The sequence below is a fragment of the Rhinoraja longicauda genome, chromosome 13, assembly GCF_053455715.1.
Source record: "Rhinoraja longicauda isolate Sanriku21f chromosome 13, sRhiLon1.1, whole genome shotgun sequence".
Lineage (NCBI taxonomy): Eukaryota > Metazoa > Chordata > Chondrichthyes > Rajiformes > Arhynchobatidae > Rhinoraja > Rhinoraja longicauda.
This window is the reverse complement of record NC_135965.1, coordinates 28476104-28500850: the sequence shown is the minus strand read 5'-3', so window position 1 is coordinate 28500850 and position 24747 is coordinate 28476104. Positions and strand designations below refer to the sequence as shown.

Genomic DNA, 24747 nt, shown 5'->3' with positions numbered 1-24747 from the left:
GACAAGGGCAGCCTCAAGGAAACTTACCTATAAGCTGCTGCTTTCAGTCTTTTTACCCTCAACATGACCTCAAATTCACATGGCTCCAAAATAAAAAATCTAGGCCCATCTCAGGTACACATTTGCATATTTGCTCCACAGCAAGCGCTGTTTTACCACGCTCCAGCCACCCAGGTTTGATCCTGACCTCAGTGCTGTCTGTGTGGAGTTTGCATTGTGATTGCTTGGGTTTTGGCCTGGGTGCTCCAATTTCCTCCCACATCCCAGACAGGTAGTAAGTTAATGGGTTGCTGTGAATTACCCCTTAATGTATGCAAGAGGCAAAAGAATCATATGGGAGTTGATGAGAATGTGAGAGAGGAATAAGCTGTAGGATAACAGGGAAACATGAGGTGAGCCCAGTGAGATTACTCTGCTGGGCGAGACCAAATGGCCTCTACAGTGCTGCAATAACTAAGCAAATCAATGTCAATTTTTAATTTTATTAAAGTTTATGTTAAAGTCTAATAAGAACAAACCTTAAATTCTATTGAAGCATGTATTAAGATACAATAATTGGAAACAGTTCTTGTAAATCTTGTTAAAAACTGCCAAAAAGCAAGAAATAAAAACAAATGCTTACAATACAAAGAGCAAGCTATAAAATCTAGCAATTTGAACCACTTAAACTCCAGAAAAAAAGCATATAAACATGAATGGTAATCAAAGTGAACACATGGATAATATTATGCATTTGCCTCTCAACCATCTCCATCTCATAGAGATTCCCACAGTGTGAGACCTGCATTGAGGTCAAAGGAATCCTAATCCTTCCCATCACTCACCACCTCTCTGATCTGGCCCATGATAATTCAATTTTGCAAAGGTATCACAGAGCTTTACAAGGTCATTCACCTGCACTAGAACCACCACTCTGTCTGATTTGCTGAGTACTTTCAACATTATTTATTTTTATGTTGCTGAAGCTCCTAAACCCCATTCAATTCCAGTAAATGTCATCCGCCATTTTGTCAACACCTTAACATCGTTCCCGACATGTGGTACCCAGAAAGAACCTCAATACCAATAGGGTCCCTGGCAGAGTGATGAATTCTGGAGAGACTTCCTTCTTCTGAAGTGTGTTATTTGGTGTTTGTTCTGAGGCATTATTTGCATTTGCATTTTTGAGCTAGATCACTAAAAGCGCCTCAGACTTTCTCTTCTATTTGCACAATTTCCTCTTAAAATATGGTTTAATTTCCCATTGCTTGAATTGTGAGCTGCTAGATATAAACACAACCAACTAAGGCCTCTGATCTCTCCGCATTAAAAGATGTTTGCTGGCGATAGACAAATGTCACAATATTTGTTGCTCGTTTACTACCCTTTTGATATAAAGTTCCATTGAAGTCAATTAAACCAGCAGTGTTTTTTTACATTGGATACAAGAAATTTATTACAATGGATTTGTCATTAGATGTACATAAATAACAGAAAAGAAAATATATCAGGTTTTTTGGATGGCCGTGGCACTCTTAAGTCTTAAAATAAATGTTTGTCCAATTTATTTAAAACCTACATCTTGAATTTATTACTTATTCTGTATTTTTAGAGATTATACTCCTCATTTGGTCTTCAATATTTTGGAACTCTTTGGTTCAATGTGCTGTTTCTGAATGTTTACTCCTAGTTACTGTAGGTCTACCTGCTGATTTAGAAAGCCCGAGTCAGGCATTTCAAAGCCAGAGTTTTTGTTTCCCAGTGAATCCTTCATGAACTGCTCAGGAATACACCAAATCCACAATGATCCAGCAGTCTACATCCCAGGCTATAATTCCTTAATGTTTTCCAGATAAGTGTCTTCTGCTATTGGGAGAGAGGGTTACCTTAATACTTGTCAATAGTTCTTTCACTTTCCAATTATTTGACCTGTCGAACCATGTGGCTTATTATTTACAAGGAACAAGGAAGTTAATTTTATCAATTGCAGTGAAATTTCAAAATATTTCTTATAGCCTTTATGTGTTATACATCTGGGGCGATAATTCAGATAATTTGCCCTCACTGGTTTAAAGAAGGCAGTTGTTGGTGCTAGGGGCAGTGGAAAGAGTGGCAAAAATTAATTGGTGTCATATTTACTTATTTGTCAAAAGAAAATTAGAAAAAGTAAGCGTTATAGTCTCCGGATAATGGCTTGGCACATCAAGAAATGAAGAGAGGATTTTTTCCCCCCCCTCAGAAGCTTGTAAATTTCTGGAGGCACAAGAGACAGCAGATGCAGGATGGAGATGCAGATGGAGCAAACCACAAACTGCTGGGGGAACTCAGCATGTCAGACAGTATCTGTGGAGAGAAATGGACAGACAACATCTGAAGGATCTCAACCCAAAATGTCATCTGTTCACTTCTCTCAACAGAAGCTGCCTGACCTACCGAGTTCCTCTAGCAGTTTATTTTTTTGCCACAAATTTTTGGAAATGTCTATCCTAGAGTTGTGGATGCTCAGTCTGTGAGTATATTCATGTCTACTGTACACAGATCATTGATAATTAAGGGAATCAGAAGATTTGGGATTGGGCAAGAAAATGAATTTGAGTATTACAGTCACCTGTAAAATGTTAGCATGATGGAACAGGTTCAAGGGACTCTCAGCATTCTCCTGCATTTATTTTTGTTCTATTGAACCTGCATTGAGAAGTGTCCATTACACCTGTTGACAGGGGACTGAGAGTGTATTGTACAGCACTCACACAATTATGTTGAAAGTTGCTTATTTTATTTTAGTTCACCCAATCAAAACAAAGACTGAAGCCACACTCCTTCCTAAAGAGATATAGGTTATTGACAGACTTCCCGAAATTACCTCCATTCATTTTCATGAGAGACAATTTAGAGATTTTAATGCAGTTGCACATGGATTGTGCACAGTCAGGGAACCAAATTATTGTGGTTACTTGGATCCAACCCAGTTAGGGACCTGCAAAGCCTCAATTGTTTGTGTCGTAACAGGCATTGCCTACCTCGTTATTACAGGTGATGATCAAACTGTGGCGGACTTTTTACTTTGGGCGCTCTTACAAATTCTTCTTTCCCCTCCCTCAGCTCAGCGGTGCTCACCTCGTACTGGTGCAGACTCCTGACAGGCCCCAACCCTCTAAGATCACACTAAGACAGGAGTATGACTCGGCCCCCATGTCTGGGGTTATTGGACCTATATCCTCTATACAAATTGGAAACAGAAAACTCTGGCCATTGTCTAAACAAACACTCAAGGCATTCAGCAGTACAATGCACAAATCTACCCTACTTATTTTAATGCTTGCCAGAGTGCCATAATGATTGAACAGCAAACACATTTTTTAAAACAGACATTTGAAGTCCTGAGTAACATAAAAAAAGCATTCTTCTTTGGAAGCCACTGGTTTAGACGTAGGCTTTTGACTGAGCTGACTCTGTCTTTGTGTAGATCCGTTGTCCACCTTGAGTAGAGGCATACTTGTAGCCACTATGAAAGACAACATATGGTCAATTGCACAGTCTCCATCCAGTTTCCTCTCAATTATTTCTACCGCGCAGTAAAAAGCTTTGCAATCATTCTTGTCTCCTCTTTTTTCACACACTGAATATTTTATTTGTAACACTTCTACCTCACTTTGAAAGACAAGTGGGTCTTGAAGTAACATGCGGAAAAAGAGAACAAAATCAATCCAAATGGCTCTTTTGGAGAATCATGGCAAACCTTCTATTCGACTAATGGATGAAACAGCTGCAACATGGACTGCCCTGGGAGATAGCCCATCTGTTAGAGACTATCTTGGACATCAATGGAACAATTATGTTGTCAAGAGGTGTTTGTTGCTAATGGAGAAGTGAAAGACGGGGAGGGATGCTAATCATTAGGCACTAATGTACCCTGTACATAACGAGGTCCATTTCAAGCCAGCTCGAACGGGGCACTGCAGCACAGCTGGTAGAGCAGCAGCCTCACAATGTCAATGAAGCCAGGCTCAATTCTGATATCTATGGCTCTCTTTGTTGAGTTTGCATGTTTTCTTATCTAACACAAGGGTTTCCCCCACGTGCCAAAGATTTGTGAGTTCGATGGGTGGGGGGGGGTTTATGGGAAGGTGCAAGGAATAACATGGGTGAACGTAGCATCAAGACTCAATGTGGCAAAGAGCCTGTTTCTTTGCTGTAACACTTTACAGCATATGGAAGGCTTCCTTTGCATGAGGTTTGCATGGAATTTTCTAATTTTCTATTTGTTGCAGTCTCTATACATTTTATAGTGAGGATAGTGTAAAGGTGCATGTATAATGAAACATCTATATGATGTGAGGTTATTTCACATTAGGGGCATATACCATCCTTTCTTATATTGAAAAATGTGCAAGAAGGAACTGCAGATGCTGGTTTACACCAAAGATGGACACAAAATGCTGGAATAACTCAGCAGGACAGGCAGCATCTCTTGAGTCTGAAGAAGGGTCTCTACAGTATGAAGAACGGTCTCGACCCGAAACATCACCTGTTCCATTTCTCCAGAGATGTTGTCTGACCCGTTGAGTTACTCCAGCATTTTGTGCCTTTCTTATACTGATGTCTGTCCAGGGATTTAAGATATGCAGCAAGATGTTACAGTATTAGGTGATCAGGTTTTACTGGAGTGTTGATAGCTGACCATTTTATTTTGCTATGTTAACTCTTTGATGACAGAATCTGTCACTGAATTAACTATCATACATTGTGAAAATCTTGACCATTTTAAAATTTAAATATGATCCATTGGCTTTATGTTAATATAGCAGATGAAAGAAAAGTCTTTTTTTTTTTGGCCTGATTGTATGCTCTTCTTGGTGTAGAGAATTGAAAAATGTAACCATTTTAAGTGACCTTCAAGGATGCTTGGACAGAGTGGATGTGGAGAGGATGTTTCCACTAGTGGGAGAGTTTAGGACCAGAGGTCATAGCCTCAGAATTAAAGGAAATTTCGTTAGGAAGGAGATGAGGAAGAATTTATTTTGTCAGATAGTGGTGAATCTGTGTGATTCATTGCCACAGAAGGCTGTGGAGGCCAATGGATGTTTTTAAGGCAGAGATAGATAGATTCTTGATCAGTACAGGTGTCATGGATTATGGGGAGAAGGCAGGAGAATGGGGTTAGGAGGGAGAGATAGATCAGTAATGATTATAAGAAGATAACTGCAGATGCTGGTACAAATCGAAGGTATTTATTCACAAAATGCTGGAGTAACTCAGCAGGTCAGGCAGCATCTCGGGAGAGAAGGAATGATTGAATGGCGGGGTAGACTTGAATAACCTAATTCTGCTCTGATCACTTATGAACTTATGCCTGAATCAGGTAATAAAGGGGAGTGATTTTTACATGAGCTAAGCCACAAATAAAGGGGGAAAAAATTAATCGTTAAATAAAGAACTCACCTATTTTTTTTGTTTCTTTTGCAGGAACAACACAAGAATGAACCTCCCAGGATGAGGAGAGCTGCCCCAGCCCATCCAATGTAGAGCGCAGACCCCAACTCATACCTGCAAACAATGAAATCATTTGCACCAGAAATCCTTAAATATAATCACTTTCTAACCAGTTACAACCAATTGCCTGAGATCTAATGATGTTTTTAAACTTGGATGGGCCAGAAGAGTCTTAGATTGAATATAAATCTCTGAATTATATGATTTGAGTTCCTGAGTTCATGACCATCTGAGAATGTGGCAAAAAGATCAGCCATACTTCATTAATTTCAGTGCAGAGTTCATTACACAATCAACATCAGCTTCCATTTATACAATGCATTTGTTGCAAAACATCTCAAGATGTTCCACAGGAAGCAATAAAATATCAAAATCCAGAAGCGAACTTTAGAAGAGGGTTTGGTTCAAGAGATAGATTTTGAGGAGCTTCTGACACATAGAGAGATTAGTTTAGTTCCTGATAACATAAAAATATAGGAAAATAGAAATAGGAGTAGGCCACTCAGCCCTTCAAGCCTGTCTTACTATTCAAAGTGATCATGGCCGATCTACCCCAGCCCTACTCTCCTGTGCTCGTCCCGCCAGTCCCCATAAACCTCAAGTCTGGGATCTTTCATATATTTGTCCATTTCATTTTATAATACTCTCAATGATCTAGCCTTAACAATAATCTGAGATAGAGAACGCCAGAGATTCACCATCCTTTGCGACAAGACATTCCTACACACCTCATCTTAAAATGACCACCCTCGAGTAAATCTACGCATCTGAAATTCTCCCACGACTGGTAACATCTCAACATCTAAACTGTCACGCTGCCCTCAGGATCTTAATATGGTCATTCCTCTGAACTCTTCAAAATTCTGAACAACATAGATCTAATTTATTTTGCTGCATGTGATAGAACAACCCTCTTATCCAATGATTCACTCCCAAGGCCCAGAGAGGAGTGATAGCAAGAAACCTTTCCTCAGAGATAGAGATAGGTTCAAGGTGAGGAGCGAGATTTAGAGGGTATTGGTTGGATTTATTTTATTCAGCAGGTGGTTGCCATCTCCAACAAACTGCCCGAGAAGGTGATTGAAGCAAATACTCTCCACTGAGTTGGTGTGGTTAGAAATGGATCTTAGGTTTATCCTCTAAGCTTCACTCAGCCAGCCCCATGTTTCACCAGTTGGTGCATGAAGAAGATGCACCAATAAATGACAATACGAGTTCTACTAAATGCTGAGTCCCCTAATGGACTCATTGTATCTTTTGACTTCCGCATTAGTGGGACGTTCTCTGACTTTGAGATACTTTGGGAGAGTTGTCCTCAGCCATCCTGTAACAACGTGGCTGCCTGTAGATCGGCAAGTAGTTAGGATGACACGGTGGCGAAGCGGCAGGGTTAATGCCTCACAGTGCCAGAGATCCCGGTCCTGACCTGGGTTCTGTCTGCATAGAGTTTGTAGGTTCTCCCAGTAACTGCTTGGGTTTTTCTCTAGGCCCGGTTTCATCCACTATCCCAAAGACATACAGTTTTGTAGGTTAATTGGATTCTATACATTGTAAATTGTTCCTAGTGTGTTGGATAGTGTTAGTGTACAGGGTGATCACTAGTCGGTGCGAACTCAGTGTGCCAAAGGGCCTATTTCTGCGCTGTATCTCTAAACTAAACTAAAAATGAAACTTTCATAACATTTTAAAAGCATCTGGATGGACATTTGAACCACCAGGGCAGAGGAGGCTACAGACCAAGTCCTGGTAGGTAGCATAGACATGATGGGCTGAGGGGACAGTTCGTCTGCTGCACTACTCCATGACAAGCCATAATCCATTTTGGGGAAAACACACAAAAAAAAAAAAAAAAGTTTATTTTGCTGAGACTGTGGAAGTCAGATTTTTGGGTTAAGGTTACTTATTTTGCTAAAAATTCATCATACTTACTTAGTTCCACCATAGATGGGGTTGTAGAACTCCATTGTGATGCTGTAGGCATACCAGGAAACTGGCACTATTCCACACAAGCCTGCCAATACAACAGAAGAACACCAAGCAATTAATGGACAGCAACATCCCTGATGATTTATATCATTCTGCCAATGTTTTGATGGGGTCCTGAGTATTTTAAAATGCTGAAGGATTCTGTATGGTAGATACGGAGATTCTCTGGTAGCTGATCCTCTGGTATGTTGAGGATGTTGGCAAAATTAAACCTCACCCATTCTGCTCTTAGAACGAAGGCACAGCAAGTGAAAAATAAACCAGTTGCATTTACATAACACCTTTACTTTGCATTAGAGTTAGGGTTATTTGGATTGGGATATTCCAAAGTGCTCCACAGCTAATGAAGGGCAATAATAGAAAATGGCTGGCGTTTTAATGCAGGAAGCAGGAATGCCATTTTACACATGGCAAGGGTTCCCCAAATATGATATGATATGATATGGTATGGTGTGGTATGGTATGGTATGGTATGGTATGGTACAGTACGGCACGGTATGGTATGGCATGGCATGGCATGGCATGGCATGGTATGGTATGGTATAGTATGGCATAGTATGGTATGGTATGGTGTGGTATGGTATGGTGTGCTACTTTTTATAAGAAGTAGAAGGAGGGGTACGCCATTCATTGACCTGCGAGTCAGCAAGATGCTTAATGTTACATCCACTAGCATCTCTGATGTTTAGCACTCATTCATCCTGGTATAAAGTGTCAGCCTAAATGATAGAACTCTCATCCTGCAAAGGTTCCCACTGGGACAAATGGAGTTTTGAAGGTTAAGCAGTTCGTGCTAGTAAGGGTGTCAAAAGGTATGGAATATTATGAAACGAACGACATTAACTTGCAGATATGAACAACCATGTCCTAACTATTGTTCCATATATTTCGGTTTGAATCTATTCCAGGTTAGAATTGCATCCAAAATTATGAGCTCCTTTGTTTTTTGAAGCCAGTTCAGTTGACACTTATTATCATTAGACGTAATGAACTCTTCGCACCCAATGTCATTCTCTCCCGAGGGTGCATTCCTTGGGTATGGAACACATTTGGCTAATTGTTAGATTTAACCATATAACAGGAATGTTACTTTGCTGTATATCCACAAAGGGCATCCTTGTCAATTCTAATCCTTTCCTTACCTGACGCCTACACATTTTGATAGGAATCACTGGATTCTGATCACAAATGAGAATCTCAGTTTTGTATTCTCATTACCAATACCTCTTATGTTTATTATGGAGACTGTCATGGCCTTAGTGATCAGGCTAGTGACAGGCCAAATTGTTTCTTGGTGTTTTTGACAAAACGCTCTGAAATGAAATGTTTAAGTGTGGGAAAAGAGAGTTGAGATTACGATTGAATCAATCATGATCTGGCTAAAAGGCTGAGCAGACTCAAGGGGCCAGGAGGTTCCTGCCTACTACCTATTCCAACATTTATATGTTTGTGTGCTAATGGAGGCAGGAGAAGGCCATTCAGCCCAATGTGCTGAATGTTCTTCCATTCATTATGGCAATGGCCGATCCTTTGCCTCAGCACCAGTTTCTACACTAATCACATATCTCTTAATCCTATTACTATCAAAAAATCTATCTACCTTCACCAATTGATGTTCACCAACATGTAAGTGGAAAAGGCCCGTACAAACAGAAACAGTCAACATTTCAGGTCTGTGGTATTTTGGCCTGTTGAAGGATCTCTGATCCAAATCTCTAACTATTTCTCCTTTCATGGATGCTGCCTGGCCTGCTGAGAGCTTCCAGCAGTTGCTGTTTTAAAACAGGTAATGCTTTGTACAATAAGGGAAATTCGCCATTCATGGTCTCTCAACAAAGCTTATGGGCTTGAGTGAGGCACACATTTTGTTTGGCAGAACATCAGTACATTAGCTCTTCCTGATCTCACGCTCTCTCTGGCAGTCATTAGAAAACGGAGGAGGGATCAGTGATGTGCTCAGTGCTAATTCATTTCATGAAAGGAACTTGAAGCTGGCTAAGATGTCTTAACACTGGCCTTAGGTATCCAACAGGGAATTCTCTAAATTCATCAATTGTTGACTTGAGATTGCTTATGATGAGAGTTGCAATTTTACAGAGGTTAATGTTTACTGAAACATCCAACAACGATTACTAATGCTAAAACTGAGGATTATTAACAACTACCTTTGGTTACAGCTTCAAAACCATTGTCACTCCAGACAGAGATTGCTAGAGTTTTAGGCATTGAGGGATATGACGTTAGTAAATGAAAGTGGCATTGAGGTAGAAGATCAATCATAGTCTTAATGATTGACGTAGCAGGCACGAGGGACTCAATGGAACCTTGTGGTTCTTATATTCTCATCTTCTCATGTTAAATGACTGACATTTGAAAATCAGCCTAGATAAGCAAAAGTGAAAAGTTGAATCCCATTCTTATCTAACAGCATATCTTACCATCTGAAGAGAACTATCTGCAGATGCAGCGGAACAAGGTTTAATATTAGTTTCTGAGAAAGGACAGGGCTCAAAACTCAGGGATAACGCACTAGGGAATGGGGGGAAAAATTATAGTCCTCCACTGCCTCTTCCTATTATATTTGTGGGTCTATCAGGAAAGAGAGCAGGAATGGGAGCAGTTGATGACCATCCAAAGCAGTGGGAAGAAATAATAGCCTAAACATATGGTTCTGTCACCCTTGGTCACCAACACCAAGAGCTGGCTGTACTCACCTTCCATACATTTAGTCCATAACTCAACAGAACCATCACACCAAGGCGGGTAATCCTTGGACAGTACTAGAGTCTAAAGATAACATTCCTGTCTTAAGCAGTTTCAGGATGAAGAATCCAGGAAAGCTACCCATCTATAATTGACTTTATTCCAATTGTAACTGGGAACATATTTGTTTTGGGCAGAACCTGATATGACTTGGATATCTGATGGAGTTTGTTAAGTGTCTTAGTTTAGTTTAGTTTAGAGATACAGCACGGAAACAGGCCCTTCGGCCCACTGGATCCACGCCGACCAGTGATCCCCGCATATTAACACTATCCTACAACCACTAGGGACAATTTTTACATTTACCAAGCCAATTAACCTACAAACCTGTACGTCTTTGGAGTGTGGGAGGAAACCGAAGATCTCGGAGAAAACCTACGCAGGTCATGGGGAGAATGTACAAACTCCACACAGACAACACCCATAGTCGGGATCGAACCCGGGTCTCCAGGGCTGCATTTACTGTAAGGCAACAACTCTACCGCTGTGCCACCGTGCTGACACTCAACATGAAAATATTTTATTCCACCTGAACATGAATAAGCACTGCATAAATTATATTACATGTGTATGCTTCAGCAGTCCACATGTAACTGCAGCCAATGATTTTCCAGTTACTATTCATTTTCTTATCTGTTTATCTGAAATTCCATTACTTGTAAAACATTGTTGGCCACAGGCATTTGTTCGGTATGTGCAATGTTTATTTGCCTGGCAAGAAATAACTTACTAACCTGAAAGGATGAAGAGAATTCCACCAGTCATCGCAATCTTCCCTTTTACTGCCTCATCCATGTTCCCAATATTGGTGCATTTCAGGCCAAACAGTGTCATTATTGAGGAAATAACTCCCAGAATTACGGCAATGATCATCAGTGCACGGCATGCTTGGACATAAGCTGAAAGGGGGAAAAAATATTTAGGTTTTAGCATCAAGGAAAGATAGGGAAACAATTCTTCCATAAAAGCTATCTTAATGATCTCAAGCATTTCTGGGTGATGGGCTATTACTTTTATTGACATAAAGGCTTCCTTCCCTTCGTCCCCATTATGAAATCCTGCCACGTCTAGCCTCACCTCCACTCCAAGAGTCTCATTAGAAGAGTTTGATAGAAAAATCAAAACAGAAGTAGGCCATTCAACCCTTCAAGCCTGCTCCATCACACAATACAATCATGGACGATCATCCATCTTAATATTCTATTCTCAAGTGCTTCCAGATGCTTTTTGAGTCTGGAAATTCATCTATTTCCTTCTTAAATATATTCAGAGACTTGGCCCTTCTGTGGTGGCATATTTCACAGGTTCGCCTTCGTCTGAGTGAAGAAGATTCTGCTCATCTCAGTCTTAAAATTTCGCTGCATAATCTAAGACTCTTAACACCCCAGCTTGTGGGAAAACATCATCTCACCATCCAATCTGTTCAGCACCATCCCGTCAAAGCATTGTACGTTTATATTCAGTGGCTGGTTTGTTCTTTAAGAAGATACTGGACTAGTGTGCCACTTACTTGTAGCCCAAAGATTACAATAGGGACCTGTGTCTTTGAGTTGGGTAAAGATGAATGGAAAGTTTTTAAAATCTGTAACTACATTGTGCTCTGTGCATGCTGGGACTGGTTCACATTCACACCTCCTCTGATCTCCTGATAAAATGAAAATTGCAGCGGTTGTAAAAATGGCGATAGTCCTATTGCCATGGTTACGGGACTGGTTTTCCCTTATGGGTGGCATGGATGATTGGTAGAACTACGCCTGAATGCCAGAAATAGGAACATTTTACTTTCCCAGGACAACAGATGTGCAGATTTGTAGGTTAGCTGGTTTCTGTAAATTGACCCTAGTGTATAGGATAGAACTAGTGTATGGGTGATCGCTGGTCGGCATGGACTCAGTGGGCCGAAGGACATGTTTCCTTGGTGTATCTCTAAACTAATAAACTAAGCCCAAGCATGGGGGTAGCACAATGGCACAATGGGTAAAGTCGTGATTTCACAGTGGTAGAGACCCTGGTTCAATCCTGACCCAGACTGCTGTCTATATGAGGTTTATACTATCTCCCTGTTACTGTGTGGGTTTCACCTGAATGTTTTGATTTCTTCCCACATCCCATAGATGTGCAGGTTGGTAGGTTGATTGGCTGCTGCTGTGAATTGCTATTTATGTGTAGGTGAGGGTAAGCATTTGGGGAAAGTTAGTAAGAATGTGTGGAATAAAATAATGGGATGTGTGGGATTAGTGTAAATGGATGGTTGATGGTCTTTGCAGACACAAGGCCAAAGGCCCTGTTTCCATTCTTTATCTCCTCATGTCCCTAAATGTCAGATCTAGCAGATTGAGAGTTGAGGCTCAGTGCAGCAGGACTCCTAAGGGCCAAGGTGTGATGCAAGTTTCTCCAGGTCGTATCTAATGCCTTTTATGGATCCTACAGGGCATGTTTCCATTATATGTAGAATCGAACTGAGTGTACTCACGTCCAACATAGTAGAAACTATTCAAATTGGTTGTTTTTCACTAACATTTTCACAGTCAAAAGGTTCAAAGGTTCAAAGGTATTTTATTGTCACGTGTACCAATTAAGGTGAAACTCGATTTACCATACAGGCATACTGGAAAAAGCAACAAGACACACAACTATATAAAAGTTAACATAAACATCCACCACAGCGGATTCCCCACATTCCTCACTGTGATGGAAGCCAATAAAGTCTAATCTTCTTCACTCTTTATTCTCCCGCGGTCGGGGCATAGAGTTACACAGCATGGAAACAAGCCCTTCGGCACAACTTGTTCATGCTGATCAAGTTGCCTACCTGAGCTGGTCCCATTTGCTTGCATTTGGCCCATAGGTCTCCAAACGTCCTCTATATATCTGTCTAAATTGTTGTCTAAATTTGAAGCCTTTCCCTGCAACAGCCTGAACAGATGCAGCCACCTGGTAATTTCCTTCAGCTTCTAGAGACAGTCTACTGTGATCAATTATGCCATTGAACTGGAGAAAACTCATATGGTTACCAGGAGAACTTGCAAACTCCATACAGTCAGCACCAGGATCGAACCAAGGTCTCTGGAGTTGTGTGGGCAGCTGCATTACATGCTGTGTCACTGTGCTGACCCATGTGACCAGGGTAGATAAACAGGAGATGGAGGATCAGGGTCACAAATAGGTCAAAGGTACAATATACAGCGATATGAAAACAGGGAGGGGCATTGAATTTAGCACAAAAACCAGATGGATGGGGAAAAAACTCCAGCATTGAAAGGGTGCTTATTTCTGGAAGGGATGATTTGTGGACAGATTTATTATTTAGCAATACCCTAGATATATCTAATTTATTCCATTTGGTATTTTATACACCTTGTTTGATTTATGAGGAGGATGCGAGGAGAGGGGGGGGGGGGGATGTAAGATGAATATATCTCAGGACACATTTGAATTATTTGGAAAGAACAAATAAAGAGGTGATGTCCCAATCTCCCATTCCCATTTGGGAAGTGGTCACCATTAATCCAAGCATGGGCACGGCGTGTGACATATACTCACGGATGCTCCAATCCATTCCTGCTTTGGGTGAAACTGCCCACAGGGAGCAAGAGAACACGGAGTATCCTCCCGTATGATCAGTTCAATATCCATTTCCCAGTATTTTGTGCCCAGTTGTCTTAAGATATCTGCATCTGGAATCTCTGCCACATCCTGTCTCACCCTCTATTTTGTAACCTTCATTCTTTAAACTCGAAAGTCCTCTTTGGCATTGTCAATCAGAACATGGTGTAATTTTTTGGAACATTGTTTTGGTTTTCAGAGTCCTAGTGAGATGCTGCACAAAAACAGACCCTTTAGGCCACCGAGTCGGCGGCATCTACGATGCACCCTCCACTAACCCACTTTATTCTCTCCTGATTTCAATAAACCGTGCTGTCCCCCAAGATTCTGTCTGCACATGAGGGTGGATTTACAATGACCAACTAATCTATCAACTCTGAAACCGTTGAGACTAGAGCAACCGGAAATCCATACAGTCACAGGGCGAACATACAACTTCATGGAGACCACACCAGAGACCACAATAGAACTGGGCTTTCTGATGCTGAGGCAGCAGCACTACCTGCTGCACTGTTATGCCATCAAAGCCGTTAAAACTGTTTTGGGCAATGTAGTATTTTGAATGCCTCTCGGCATTTAGTTCACAGCCCCAACTAAGTACAGGATCTGGCAGATTATGACCACATCTTACCTAGAACAACATAACCTGTAAAATAATTCTGACTCGCTAAATTTCCAAATGACCAAAATTTCCAGTGCTTTCAATGGATTCATCCAATTAATCTTGTTATGATTTCATCTTTACATCCCACTTAGTGTCCTGCGTAAGTTCATGAGGAGACATAGGAAACACAGGGACTATGAGAGAGAAGGGTGGTGGGGTTACCAGAAAATGGAGAGTTCAACAAGCATGCTGTTGGATTGTAGGCCACCCATGTGTGCTGTTCTTCCAATTTGCATGTTGCCTCGCTCTGGCAATGGATGAGACCGCAAACAGACACGTGGGAATAGGAATGGGAAGGGGAATTGAAGTGGCTGTCAACCATGAGCTCCAGCTGTCTCTGATGAGGCAGCTGCCTAGTCGATGCTTGATTCCACTAGAGGAGCCACACTGAGAGAACAGAATGCAACAGATAAGGTTTGAGAAAATGCATGTAAACCTCTGTCTCATTTGGAAGGGTTGTTTAGGTCTCTGAGTGGAGGTGAGGAAGGAGGTGCAGGGACAGGTGTTGAACCTCCTGTACTTGCAGGGGAACATGCCTGGGGAAGAGATGGGTGGGGTGGGATGAGAGAACCTGGGAGTCAGTGAGAGTGGTCTCTGCAAACTCAAAATGGGATGGGGGAAGGAGGATGTGAGATTGCATTAACGCTGATGGAAATGGTGGAGAATGTTCTATTGTATGTGGAATCTGGTGGGGTGGAAGAGGAGAAACAAGGAATCTCTATCCCTGTTCTTTCTGAGGTGAGGGGCTGAAAGCAAAACTGCAGGGAATGAAGAAGATATGGGTACAGGCTCCATCCACAATGGCAGGGTGGAGGGGCGCATCACATTTGCATCTACAATGTACATCTACAATGAATGAAAGGCCTCATCTTGAGATCAGATGCAGCAGAAACAGAGAAACTGAAAGAAAGGAATGGATTGTAGGGACATAGGGATTGGCCAGGTAATAGAACCCTCGGATTGGATTACGGTCATGGGTTAAGGAAGCGCGGGGTATTTAAATGCTTGGCGCCAAACCAGATTAGAGAGTAGATTAATAAGTAAAGTAGTGTTTGTCCAGGAAGAAGTCTGTCGCGTTTGTTACGGGTTTTGATACTAATAAAGGATTCAGATAAAACCACTCGTCTGGACTCACTACATTGGTGACCTTGAACGTAGGAAGAAAGCAGCAGCATGTCGCAGGCGGGAGCGAGCGCGGGCGAAATCCATCTACCGCCATTCTGGGCCCATCAGCCGCACCTGTGGTTTGTGCAGGCAGAGTCACAGTTCCATCTCAAGAAGGTGGAGGAAGACCAGGAGAAGTACCATCATGTGGTGAGCTGTCTGCAGGCGGAGGTGGCTGCGCGGGTCAGCCGATACCTGACCAGTCCACCCCAAACGGAGCAGTACGTGGGGCTTAAGAAGCTCCTGCTGCGGACCTTCGGCTGGGCCCAGAGCCAGCGGGCTCTGAAGCTCCTCCATTTGCCAGACCTGGGGCAGCGGCTGCCGTCGGAGCTGATGTCCGAGATGCTGGCGTTGGCGGGCGACCATCAGCCATGTATGATGTTTGAGGCGGCCTTCCGGGAGAAGCTACCTGGGGACGTCAGGTTGGTGTTGGCGGACGTCCCTTTTGAAGAGCCGGTAGCGTTCGCCGAGAAGGCAGACACGCTGGTGAGGGAACGCAACGCCCGAGAAGGCTCCGTTAACCGGGTCTCGAGGCCCAGCGGCAGTCGGGAGTGCGGCCGGGAGAGCGACGCATCGGCCGCTATTGCGCAGCCGGCCCGCCAAGAGAGGGCGGCGGCGCCTGTTCATTGGCAGCGGGCTCGACCAACAGAGCCGGATAAGCGTCGCTGGTGCTCTTTCCATCGGCGGTGGGGCAGCGACGCCCGAAGCTGTAGATCCCCGTGTTCGTTTCCGGGAAACGCCGGGGCCGATCGACTGTAGAGGCAGTCTCGGTTGGCCGTAACCACCGCCTCTACGCTACGGATCAGACTACCGGGATCGTTTTCCTGGTGGATACGGGAGCGGTTGTAAGTATTGTGCCCCCCTATGACTGTGAAGTTCGAGTGGGGGAAAAGGGCCCACCCCTAATTGCAGTGAATGGTAGCACCATCCGTACGTACGGTAAAAGGACCATGTCCTTGTCCTTCGAGTCCAGGACTTACCGTTGGGAATTCATCGTTGCGGATGTGGGCCAGGCCATATTGGGGGCAGATTTTCTATGGGCGTTTTCCTTGGTCGCAGACGTCCGAGGGAGGGGCCTACAACCCTTGGCTGATGTACGGCCTCGGGATACTGGGCCAGAGGCTTCTACAAGCGCCGCCCCACCCAGCCTAGTCATCCAGTCCATTACCACGGCTCCCGGTCAGTTCGATGCGGTCCTGGCCGACTTCCCGCAGCTCCTCGTCCAGCGTTTTGATTCACCTTCGGAGAAGCACGGGGTCGTCCATTTCATTCCAACCGAAGGGCCGCCGGTTTTTGCCCGGGCACGGCGCCTTCCACCCGACAAGCTGGCCAGGGCGCGAGAGGAGTTCCTAAACTTGGAGAGGTTGGGAATCATTCGGCCTTCAAGTAGTCCGTGGGCATCCCCTTTGCACATGGTTTCCAAAGCATCTGGGGGGTGGAGACCATGTGGTGACTTCCGTCGACTCAACGCGGCAACACGGCCGGACCGATACCCGATTCCACACATTCAGGACTTTTCAGCTAGCCTGGAGGGGGCTACAATATTTTCAAAAATTGATTTGGTGCGGGGATACCATCAGATCCCGGTCCACCCGCCGGATATTCCGAAAACAGCGACCATCACCCCGTTCGGACTGTTTGAGTGGTTGCGAATGCCTTTCGGCCTTAAAAATGCAGCTCAGGCATTCCAGCGTCTGATGGACCGGGTGGGTCGAGGGTTGCCGTTCGTCTTTATTTATCTAGACGATATATTGATTGCCAGCCGTTCGGTCCAGGAGCACTTGGTCCACCTCCGCACCGTGTTCCAGAGGCTGCAAGACCATGGCCTGATTCTCCATCCGGACAAGTGCCAATTCGGCCTGTCCGCGGTGGATTTTTTGGGTCACCGGGTTACTCCGGCCGGTGCCACTCCCTTACCAGCTAAGGTGGACGCGGTCCGCTCTTTCCCCCGCCCGACTACCATCAAGGCCTTGCAGGAATTTGTGGGCATGGTCAATTTTTATCATCGGTTCGTGCCTGCAGCAGCTCGGGTTATGCGTCCCCTTTTTCAGTGTCTCGCAGGTAACCCCGCGGAGTTGGTATGGTCCGTAGCTGCGGAGACGGCTTTTGTTGCGGTCAAACAGGCCCTCGCCAATGCCACCATGCTGGTGCACCCGCGCTCCTCCGCCCCCACAGCTCTGACGGTGGATGCCTCAGACGTGGCAGTGGGTGGGGTTTTGGAGCAGCAGGTTGACGGTGAGTGGCAGCCTCTTGCGTTTTTCAGCAGGCAGCTCTCTCGGGCGGAGCTCAAGTACAGTGCGTTCGATAGGGAGCTCCTGGCCCTGTATTTAGCAGTCCGGCACTTCCGCTACTTTTTAGAAGGCCGTTCTTTCGTGGCCTACACGGATCACAAACCTTTGACATTCGCTTTTGCTAAGGTTTCTGATCCGTGGTCGGCTCGCCAGCAGCGGCACCTAACCCTCATTTCAGAGTTCACGACCGATGTCCGTCATATTGCGGGTAGGTTGAATGCCGTTGCTGATGCCCTGTCCCGGCCGGCCATTCCCTCCGTAGCCGTGGTTGGTGACCATGTGGATTTCCAGGAGCTAGCGGAGGCTCAGCGCCTGGAAGGAACTGCCGCGGTGTACGCCTCCACAACCTCGGGACTGCGTTTAGAACAGGTGGCGTGTGGCCCCACAGGTATCAAGTTGTGGTGCGACGTTACTCTCCCACGTCCTCGCCCGGTGGTGCCGGCCGCTTTGCGGCGTAAGGTTTTTGAGGCCATTCATGGCCTGGCACATCCGTCCATCAGGGCGACTTCAGCCATGGTGGCCGACCGGTTTGTCTGGCATGGCCTGCGGAAGCAGGTGGCAGCCTGGGCACGCGCCTGCATTCCGTGCCAGACCTCCAAAGTCCATCGTCATGTCCAGCCCCCGCACCAGACATTTGAGGTTCCCCCCGCCCGTTTTTTCCACATCCATGTGGATTTGGTGGGTCCATTGCCCTATTCTAGGGGTTACACTCATCTACTGACGGTGGTTGATCGGTTCACTCGTTGGCCGGAGGCGCTCCCGTTGTCGGACACCTCGGCGGCCTCCTGCGCACGGGCCCTGGCGTTGCATTGGGTGGCTCGTTTCGGGGTCCCGGCTATTATTACCACAGATCGGGGAGCCCAGTTCACCTCGTGTCTCTGGGCCGCGCTGGCGCAGCTTTATGGTGCTCGATTACAGCAGACCACCGCCTATCATCCCCAAGCCAACGGGATGGTTGAGCGTTTCCATCGGCAGCTGAAGGCGTCCCTCTGTGCTCGCCTGACTGGCTACGATTGGGCTGACCAGCTGCCTTGGGTCCTCCTCGGCATCCGTACGGCCCCGCGGGCGGAACTGGGCACATCTTCGGCCGAGCTCGTCTACGGTTCGCCCCTGCGGGTGCCGGGCGATATTCTCCCTTCCATTCCCGCCTTGCCGCCATCCGTCACGTCAGTCTTGGGCTCCCTCCGGGAACGGGTGGGTTCTCTGGCTCCAGTCCCCACCTCTAGTCACGGAAGCACAGCAGTTCACGTTCCTTCGGAATTGCGGAGCTGTGATTTCGTGTTTCTTCGGAAAGATTGCCACCGTCCCCCTCTGCAGCCGGTTTACCAGGGCCCGTTCCAGGTGCTCAAAAGAGGGACTGTAACCTTCACCTTGCAGATAGGAAATCGTCAGGAGCTGGTTTCAGTGTCCCGTCTCAAGCCGGCCCATTTAGACCAGGACCTCCCCGTGTCGGTGGCTCAGCCGCCGCGCCGGGGCCGGCCTGTGGCTGCTCGACTGGTCCCGTCAGCGGCGCCCAGTTTACCACCTTTTGGGCCTCCGCCACCTATGGTTGGTCCCGGGCTGCCGTTGTTTATCAAGTGCCCCACGTCACCTGCACCCGCCGCTCCGGTGAACCTCCCATCGCCTCCAGCGGCGGCGTCCCCCCCGCCTCCTGTCACACTGGGGGTATCGGTTTCCCCTATCCGTACACGTTCTGGGCGGGAGGTTCGGCCACCCGTGAGGTATGGTTTCGAGGGTTCTGGGGGGGGTCATGTAGGGACATAGGGATTGGCCAGGTAATAGAACCCTCGGATTGGATTACGGTCATGGGTTAAGGAAGCGCGGGGTATTTAAATGCTTGGCGCCAAACCAGATTAGAGAGTAGATTAATAAGTAAAGTAGTGTTTGTCCAGGAAGAAGTCTGTCGCGTTTGTTACGGGTTTTGATACTAATAAAGGATTCAGATAAAACCACTCGTCTGGACTCACTACAGGATCATTGAAAGCGACAGGGTGGAGATGTGGTCGGGTAACTGTGGGAGCCAGTGGGTTTGGAATGGATGTCTGTAGATAGTCTGTCCCCAAGATGGAGACAGAGGGATCAAGAATGGGGAAAGAGGTGTCAGAGATGGTCCAAATAAATTTAAGGGCAGGTTGTAGGTTGGTGGTGAAGTTAGTGAAGTTGGCGAGTTCTGCACTGGTGCAGGAGGCGGTCGGTCGCCAATGTAGCAGGGTAAGATTCGGGGAATGGTGCTAGTGTACATTTGGAACAAGGACTGTTCGACGTAACTAAGAAAAGACAGGCATAGCTGGGCTCCATGTGGGTGCTGATGGTTACACCTTTGACTTGAAGAAAGTGAGAGGAAACAAAAGTGAAGTTGTTAAGGATAAGAACAAGTTCTGCCAGGCAGAGGAGAGTGTTGGTTGAGGGCAACTTCTTGGATCTCTGTTCTGGTAAGAGACTGAGGTTCTCTGAGGTCTTCCTAATGGGGAATAGAGGGATAAAGGGACTGGATGTCAATGGATAAGACGATGAAGTGAGGACCTTATCTTTACCACTGACGTTCATACTCTTCACCCCTTCATTCCTCACTAGGAAGGCCAAGGTCCTTTCAATATCTACTCGTTCAATATTTGACGTCACAACCTTCTTCACTTAGTTTACACATTCTTGTTCGATTAGTGGCACAATGAGAATACTACACAGAACTCTGATTGCAATCAATGGTGTGTTGTTAGTTACCATAGTTAAAGATAGTTAGTAGATTTGTGTGCGCTACATTTGCATTTTCTATCTGCTTTTTAAATTGGATTCAACACCTTGTTTGAACACGATGTTGAACAGTAAAAAGTAGGAATAATGATGGCTGCCTTGACTAAGCTAGACGAAGCAAAGTTACCCCAGGAATGTGTATTTTTTTAGAAAAATAAAAGTAAAGAGTAAGGTTTTTTTCGTAAAGAGTAAGGTTGAGGATTGGGGCACATGTGGAATTTATCTTGTTCATCAGCACTGAACTTTGGAAGAATATTGGCCATTGATTATACTAACATTTGCTGTTGAACCTGATACACTAGAAGTGATACAACGTGCTGGAGAAAATCAACCGTTCAGAGCAGCATTTCTGGAGAACATGGATAGCTGGCTTTGGTGTCGGAAGAAGGGTCCTGACTTGAAATGCCACCGATCTATATTTTCCAGAGATATTGCCTGACCCGCTGATTTACTCCAGCACTTTGTGGCTTCTAAAAAAAAACTAGCATCTGCCATTCCTAGAAGCGATATCAGCCTCGGGCCAATGCACTGACACGCAATAGCATTAACAAAGCACCTTCTCCTCACAAGAACACAAGAAGACAGGAGCAGGAGTAGGCCACCAGGCCCCTCAATCTTGCTCACCATTCAAACTGATTGTGGCTGATTTTAAACTGGCCTGAACTCTTCTTCTTGGGTCTCGCTTATCTGCCTCATAATAACAATTTCTAATTGTCTCACCAGTAGTTTCAATAAATGACTACAGTAGGAGACCAAGGGATGTTATTTTAAATCAAAACAAATGCATGCAGAGAAAATTAAGGAGAGTGTGTTACCTAAATCAGTTGTTCATAACTCTTTCATTCAGGCATTACAAGCTCACTATGTAACTAGTATACTTTATGACTCTATACTGATATGACTGTTGGGCAAATCAAGTTCCTTGAATGTTTTTACATACTTGGCTAATAAATTAATGACAATACAATACAATTACAATATAAGTGTTCAATCAATAAGGTAATTATGCAATTTTTTGATGGAGTGAGTAATGAGAAAGTCTAGTTGATGTCAGTAATCAGAAGGGACAATCATGAAATGGAACTTTTTTTAATGCATTGCTTCAAAGAGTGCAAGCAAATTCATTTATAACTTTCAAGGAGCATATGAAAAGGAGATAAATTATTGGGCCAAGGAGAAAAAATGAGCAAAGAAGGAACTGCATGTTTTTCATTGAACCACAACAGGAACAAAAAGGCTGAATGTATTCCTTTCCCAGTGTATAATACAATGATCATATCTATACATTAAAAACCATATACATGGCAGAAGTCTATTTAATTTTATTTTAAATTAAATGTATTTTATTTTATAGGAATTTGGCCAATTGCAAGATGTTGCTTTAAAGCAGCAACAATGGAAAAAGCTGCTCAGAGAAATGTGGTAAAATTCCATTTTATTTCAAAACAGGTTTAATTGCAGTTGCATAGGTCAACTGAGCTGTAGGGTCCTTACGTGACAATTTGAATGATGCTTGAAGATTAATCAAATGAAAATTAAATCTCACTAACAAATGTCTAAGAATTAATTAATTAATCTGAGGTTAATGCCTCTGTAGCAAACTAATTTAAATGATTTGAGCAATGATTAAGAAAATGTCAAAATACATAAAACCGCATTAGTAATCTTAGGTTTCTCATTTGGAAAATATGAGCACAGTATTTTACATTATCTCGAAGATATGTTTATCTTCTTGTTCAAGGCTTTCTTTTTACATCTACCTCTTCGGCTTCCATTTTGATAACGTGGTTTCAGGACTCTCTGCTGAGACCTGTATTCAAAATGGAGGTTCAGAGCTAACGAACGACATTATTTTTAACATCTCGTAAATAAGCTAAAGTTTCAATAGTGGGTTAAATAAATCTTCCTCCAGAAAAATAATATTGCGATCAAACGTTTTGTTCCTTCAAAGATAGGAAGTAATTTCTGGCAGGAGTTGGTATAATCGTTGGGACTAAGGTTACCCGGTGATAGCATTTGTCGGCAGTGGCACTTATCAGCTTCTTAATGCATTTTTGCTTGAAGTAATTTGTCCAAAAGGACAAACAATGGATAGAGGCAAAATGTAGATATTATTGGTGACTTGCTTGAGAATTAATCCAGTAAAAAAAAAGCTTTGTATTAACTGTCTGTCTAGACATGAACTATAGTTTTCTGGACAGCCCGGACCTTGTCATGGTTTTCATTCAATGGCTCCCTTACTGAGATGTAACCACATATTCTCTCTTGGTTACGGGACAGAAGATGCACTAAAACATTTGTTGGAGAAGCTGAAGAAAACTTACATGCTGGACTTGCATATTTTGATTTAAAGTGGTGTGATGACTTGCAAACTATTTCTCAGATTAACAATAACAACAACTAGAAATAAATAGAAATAGTAATCTTTTTAAACTAGATTTATAAAGCATCGTTGGTGAAAAATTCTATAGCAGATTTTAAGAGAGCAAGCAGAGTCAGAAATTTCATTTCGATTTTATCTGTTCTTCAATAGCTTCAGCTTTCTTAATATATTTCCTTTAACTTTTTAAATTAGGATAACATGCTTTACTTTATCATTGATCAAAATCATTGATTCACCTTTAACTTGAAAGGAAATCTCTTGGAGTTCAAAGAAACCTCTTGTAAATTTACTATTAATTTTAACTTTCTTGTTCTCTGCCTTTTTCTGGCCACAGATGCAGCTTACTTAAAATTACTATTTAACATGGACTAACAAACTGAGATTATATCATAGCACCAAGTAAGTCAATTTTAAGAAGTTCCAAAACTGCTATTTTGCGGACAGCCATTTTGTTTGCTTAATCGTGGTAAATAAAAATGGTGCCCGACTTAATGGACATACAACTCAAGCATCAAAAACTTACAATTCTAATGTAAGTATTAAAATTAAATAACCTGGAAGACCGAGCATGGTCTCAAACATCCGACAGTTGAAGACTCCAGTACTGTCCTGGGCACAGCTTTTCCACAGATTTTCATACAACCTGGAGCTTGTGATTACGCTCCCATAAACAGTCGAAATTTTCCAATAATTGCTTGCCAACGTTGATCCAGTAAGCATCCAACCTGCCAGCCCCATCAGGAAGCCAGTAACCTCAAAAGCTGCTGCCATAGTCAGTTTGGGTAATAAGGTATTGTCCCGCAGAAGAATTCACAGAAGAAACAAGATCTGCTGGTATCACAAGCTGGAGCACCGGGAAACCTCTCACATCAAGTTCAGGTCCTCTCTATCTCTCTCCCTTGTTCCGTATGCTTAATAAGGCAGCCCAACCTTCGCTCTCTTGCTCAAAGGCCATAAAATGATAAGATGGCACGTAAATGGCAATAATTGGGTGTGACCTTGGGTGGAACTGTTAATTACTAGGAGATGGTTTCTTGGTCAGGATAGTATCGATCATACTATGATGTTTAAATAAAAAGTAAGCAAAAGCCATGACACAAAATTTAGCATATGTACCTAATTTTGTATATTATGCGGCCAGTTACTGGTTGCACAGTGGTACAATGACCTCTTTGAAAGATAAGACTATTTGACTTGACATTCAAATGAACCCGAGGAGCCATGGTCTTTCACAATTACATTTTTTGATTGAAAGTATGCATGATGTTCACATGAAATCTTGTTTCTCTACCTCAATGTTGTTCAAAACAAACGCAGTACAATGATCTGTTCACGTTTTCCTCAATTAGGGAGAATCTCTTTGTCCCCATTAGTTTCGGTACGTTGGTGCTCTTGAGTCAGACAGTTACGTTCAGTTAATGTTTGACAAGATATTGAACTGTAGTATCAATATCACATGGGACTTTCAGTGAAACTCAACATGGAGAATTATACTACAGGGAGAGGAAATGATTCAGTTTGGGAATGTAGCAATTTTGAACCGTCTTCGATGTTATAATTATTGGTCAACAAGTGTTCATTTAGAAATACCACAAGGGAAAAAAATTAGAAAACAACGTCGAAGGTTTAATGAATTAAATATACAATGGTATAGCATTTGATTGGAG

At 43.8% G+C, this 24747-nt stretch overlaps 1 protein-coding gene across 2 annotated transcripts; it reads right to left on the bottom strand.

The window, feature by feature from the left end:
- Positions 1 to 468: 468 nt before the first annotated feature.
- On the bottom strand, positions 469 to 24442 carry LOC144599594 (claudin-15-like). 2 transcript variants are annotated; one of them, XM_078410662.1, is made up of 5 exons: positions 23635 to 24439; positions 10956 to 11120; positions 7402 to 7483; positions 5422 to 5526; positions 469 to 3484 (listed from the first exon to the last, which is right to left on the bottom strand). In XM_078410662.1, the coding sequence occupies exons 1-5, from the start codon at positions 23849 to 23851 to the stop codon at positions 3403 to 3405; spliced, it is 651 nt and encodes a 216-aa protein (XP_078266788.1). In that variant the 5' UTR covers positions 23852 to 24439; the 3' UTR covers positions 469 to 3402. The 2 variants fall into 2 exon arrangements, with proteins under 2 accessions (XP_078266788.1, XP_078266789.1); XM_078410663.1 differs by lacking the exon at positions 469 to 3484 and having other exon boundaries at positions 5418 to 5526; positions 23635 to 24442.
- Between the last annotated feature and the right edge of the window lie 305 nt (positions 24443 to 24747).

Excerpts from the sequence above, each read along its gene's own strand:
- LOC144599594 (XM_078410662.1), bottom strand. The coding sequence starts at position 23,851 with ATGGCAGCAGCTTTTGAGGTTACTGGCTTCCTGATGGGGCTGGCAGGT. Across the intron at positions 11,121-23,634 it reads GACCATGCTCGGTCTTCCAG|CTTATGTCCAAGCATGCCGT; the intron begins GTTATTTAATTT and ends TCCCCCTTTCAG. Across the intron at positions 7,484-10,955 it reads AATTCTCTTCATCCTTTCAG|GCTTGTGTGGAATAGTGCCA; the intron begins GTTAGTAAGTTA and ends TTGTATTGGCAG.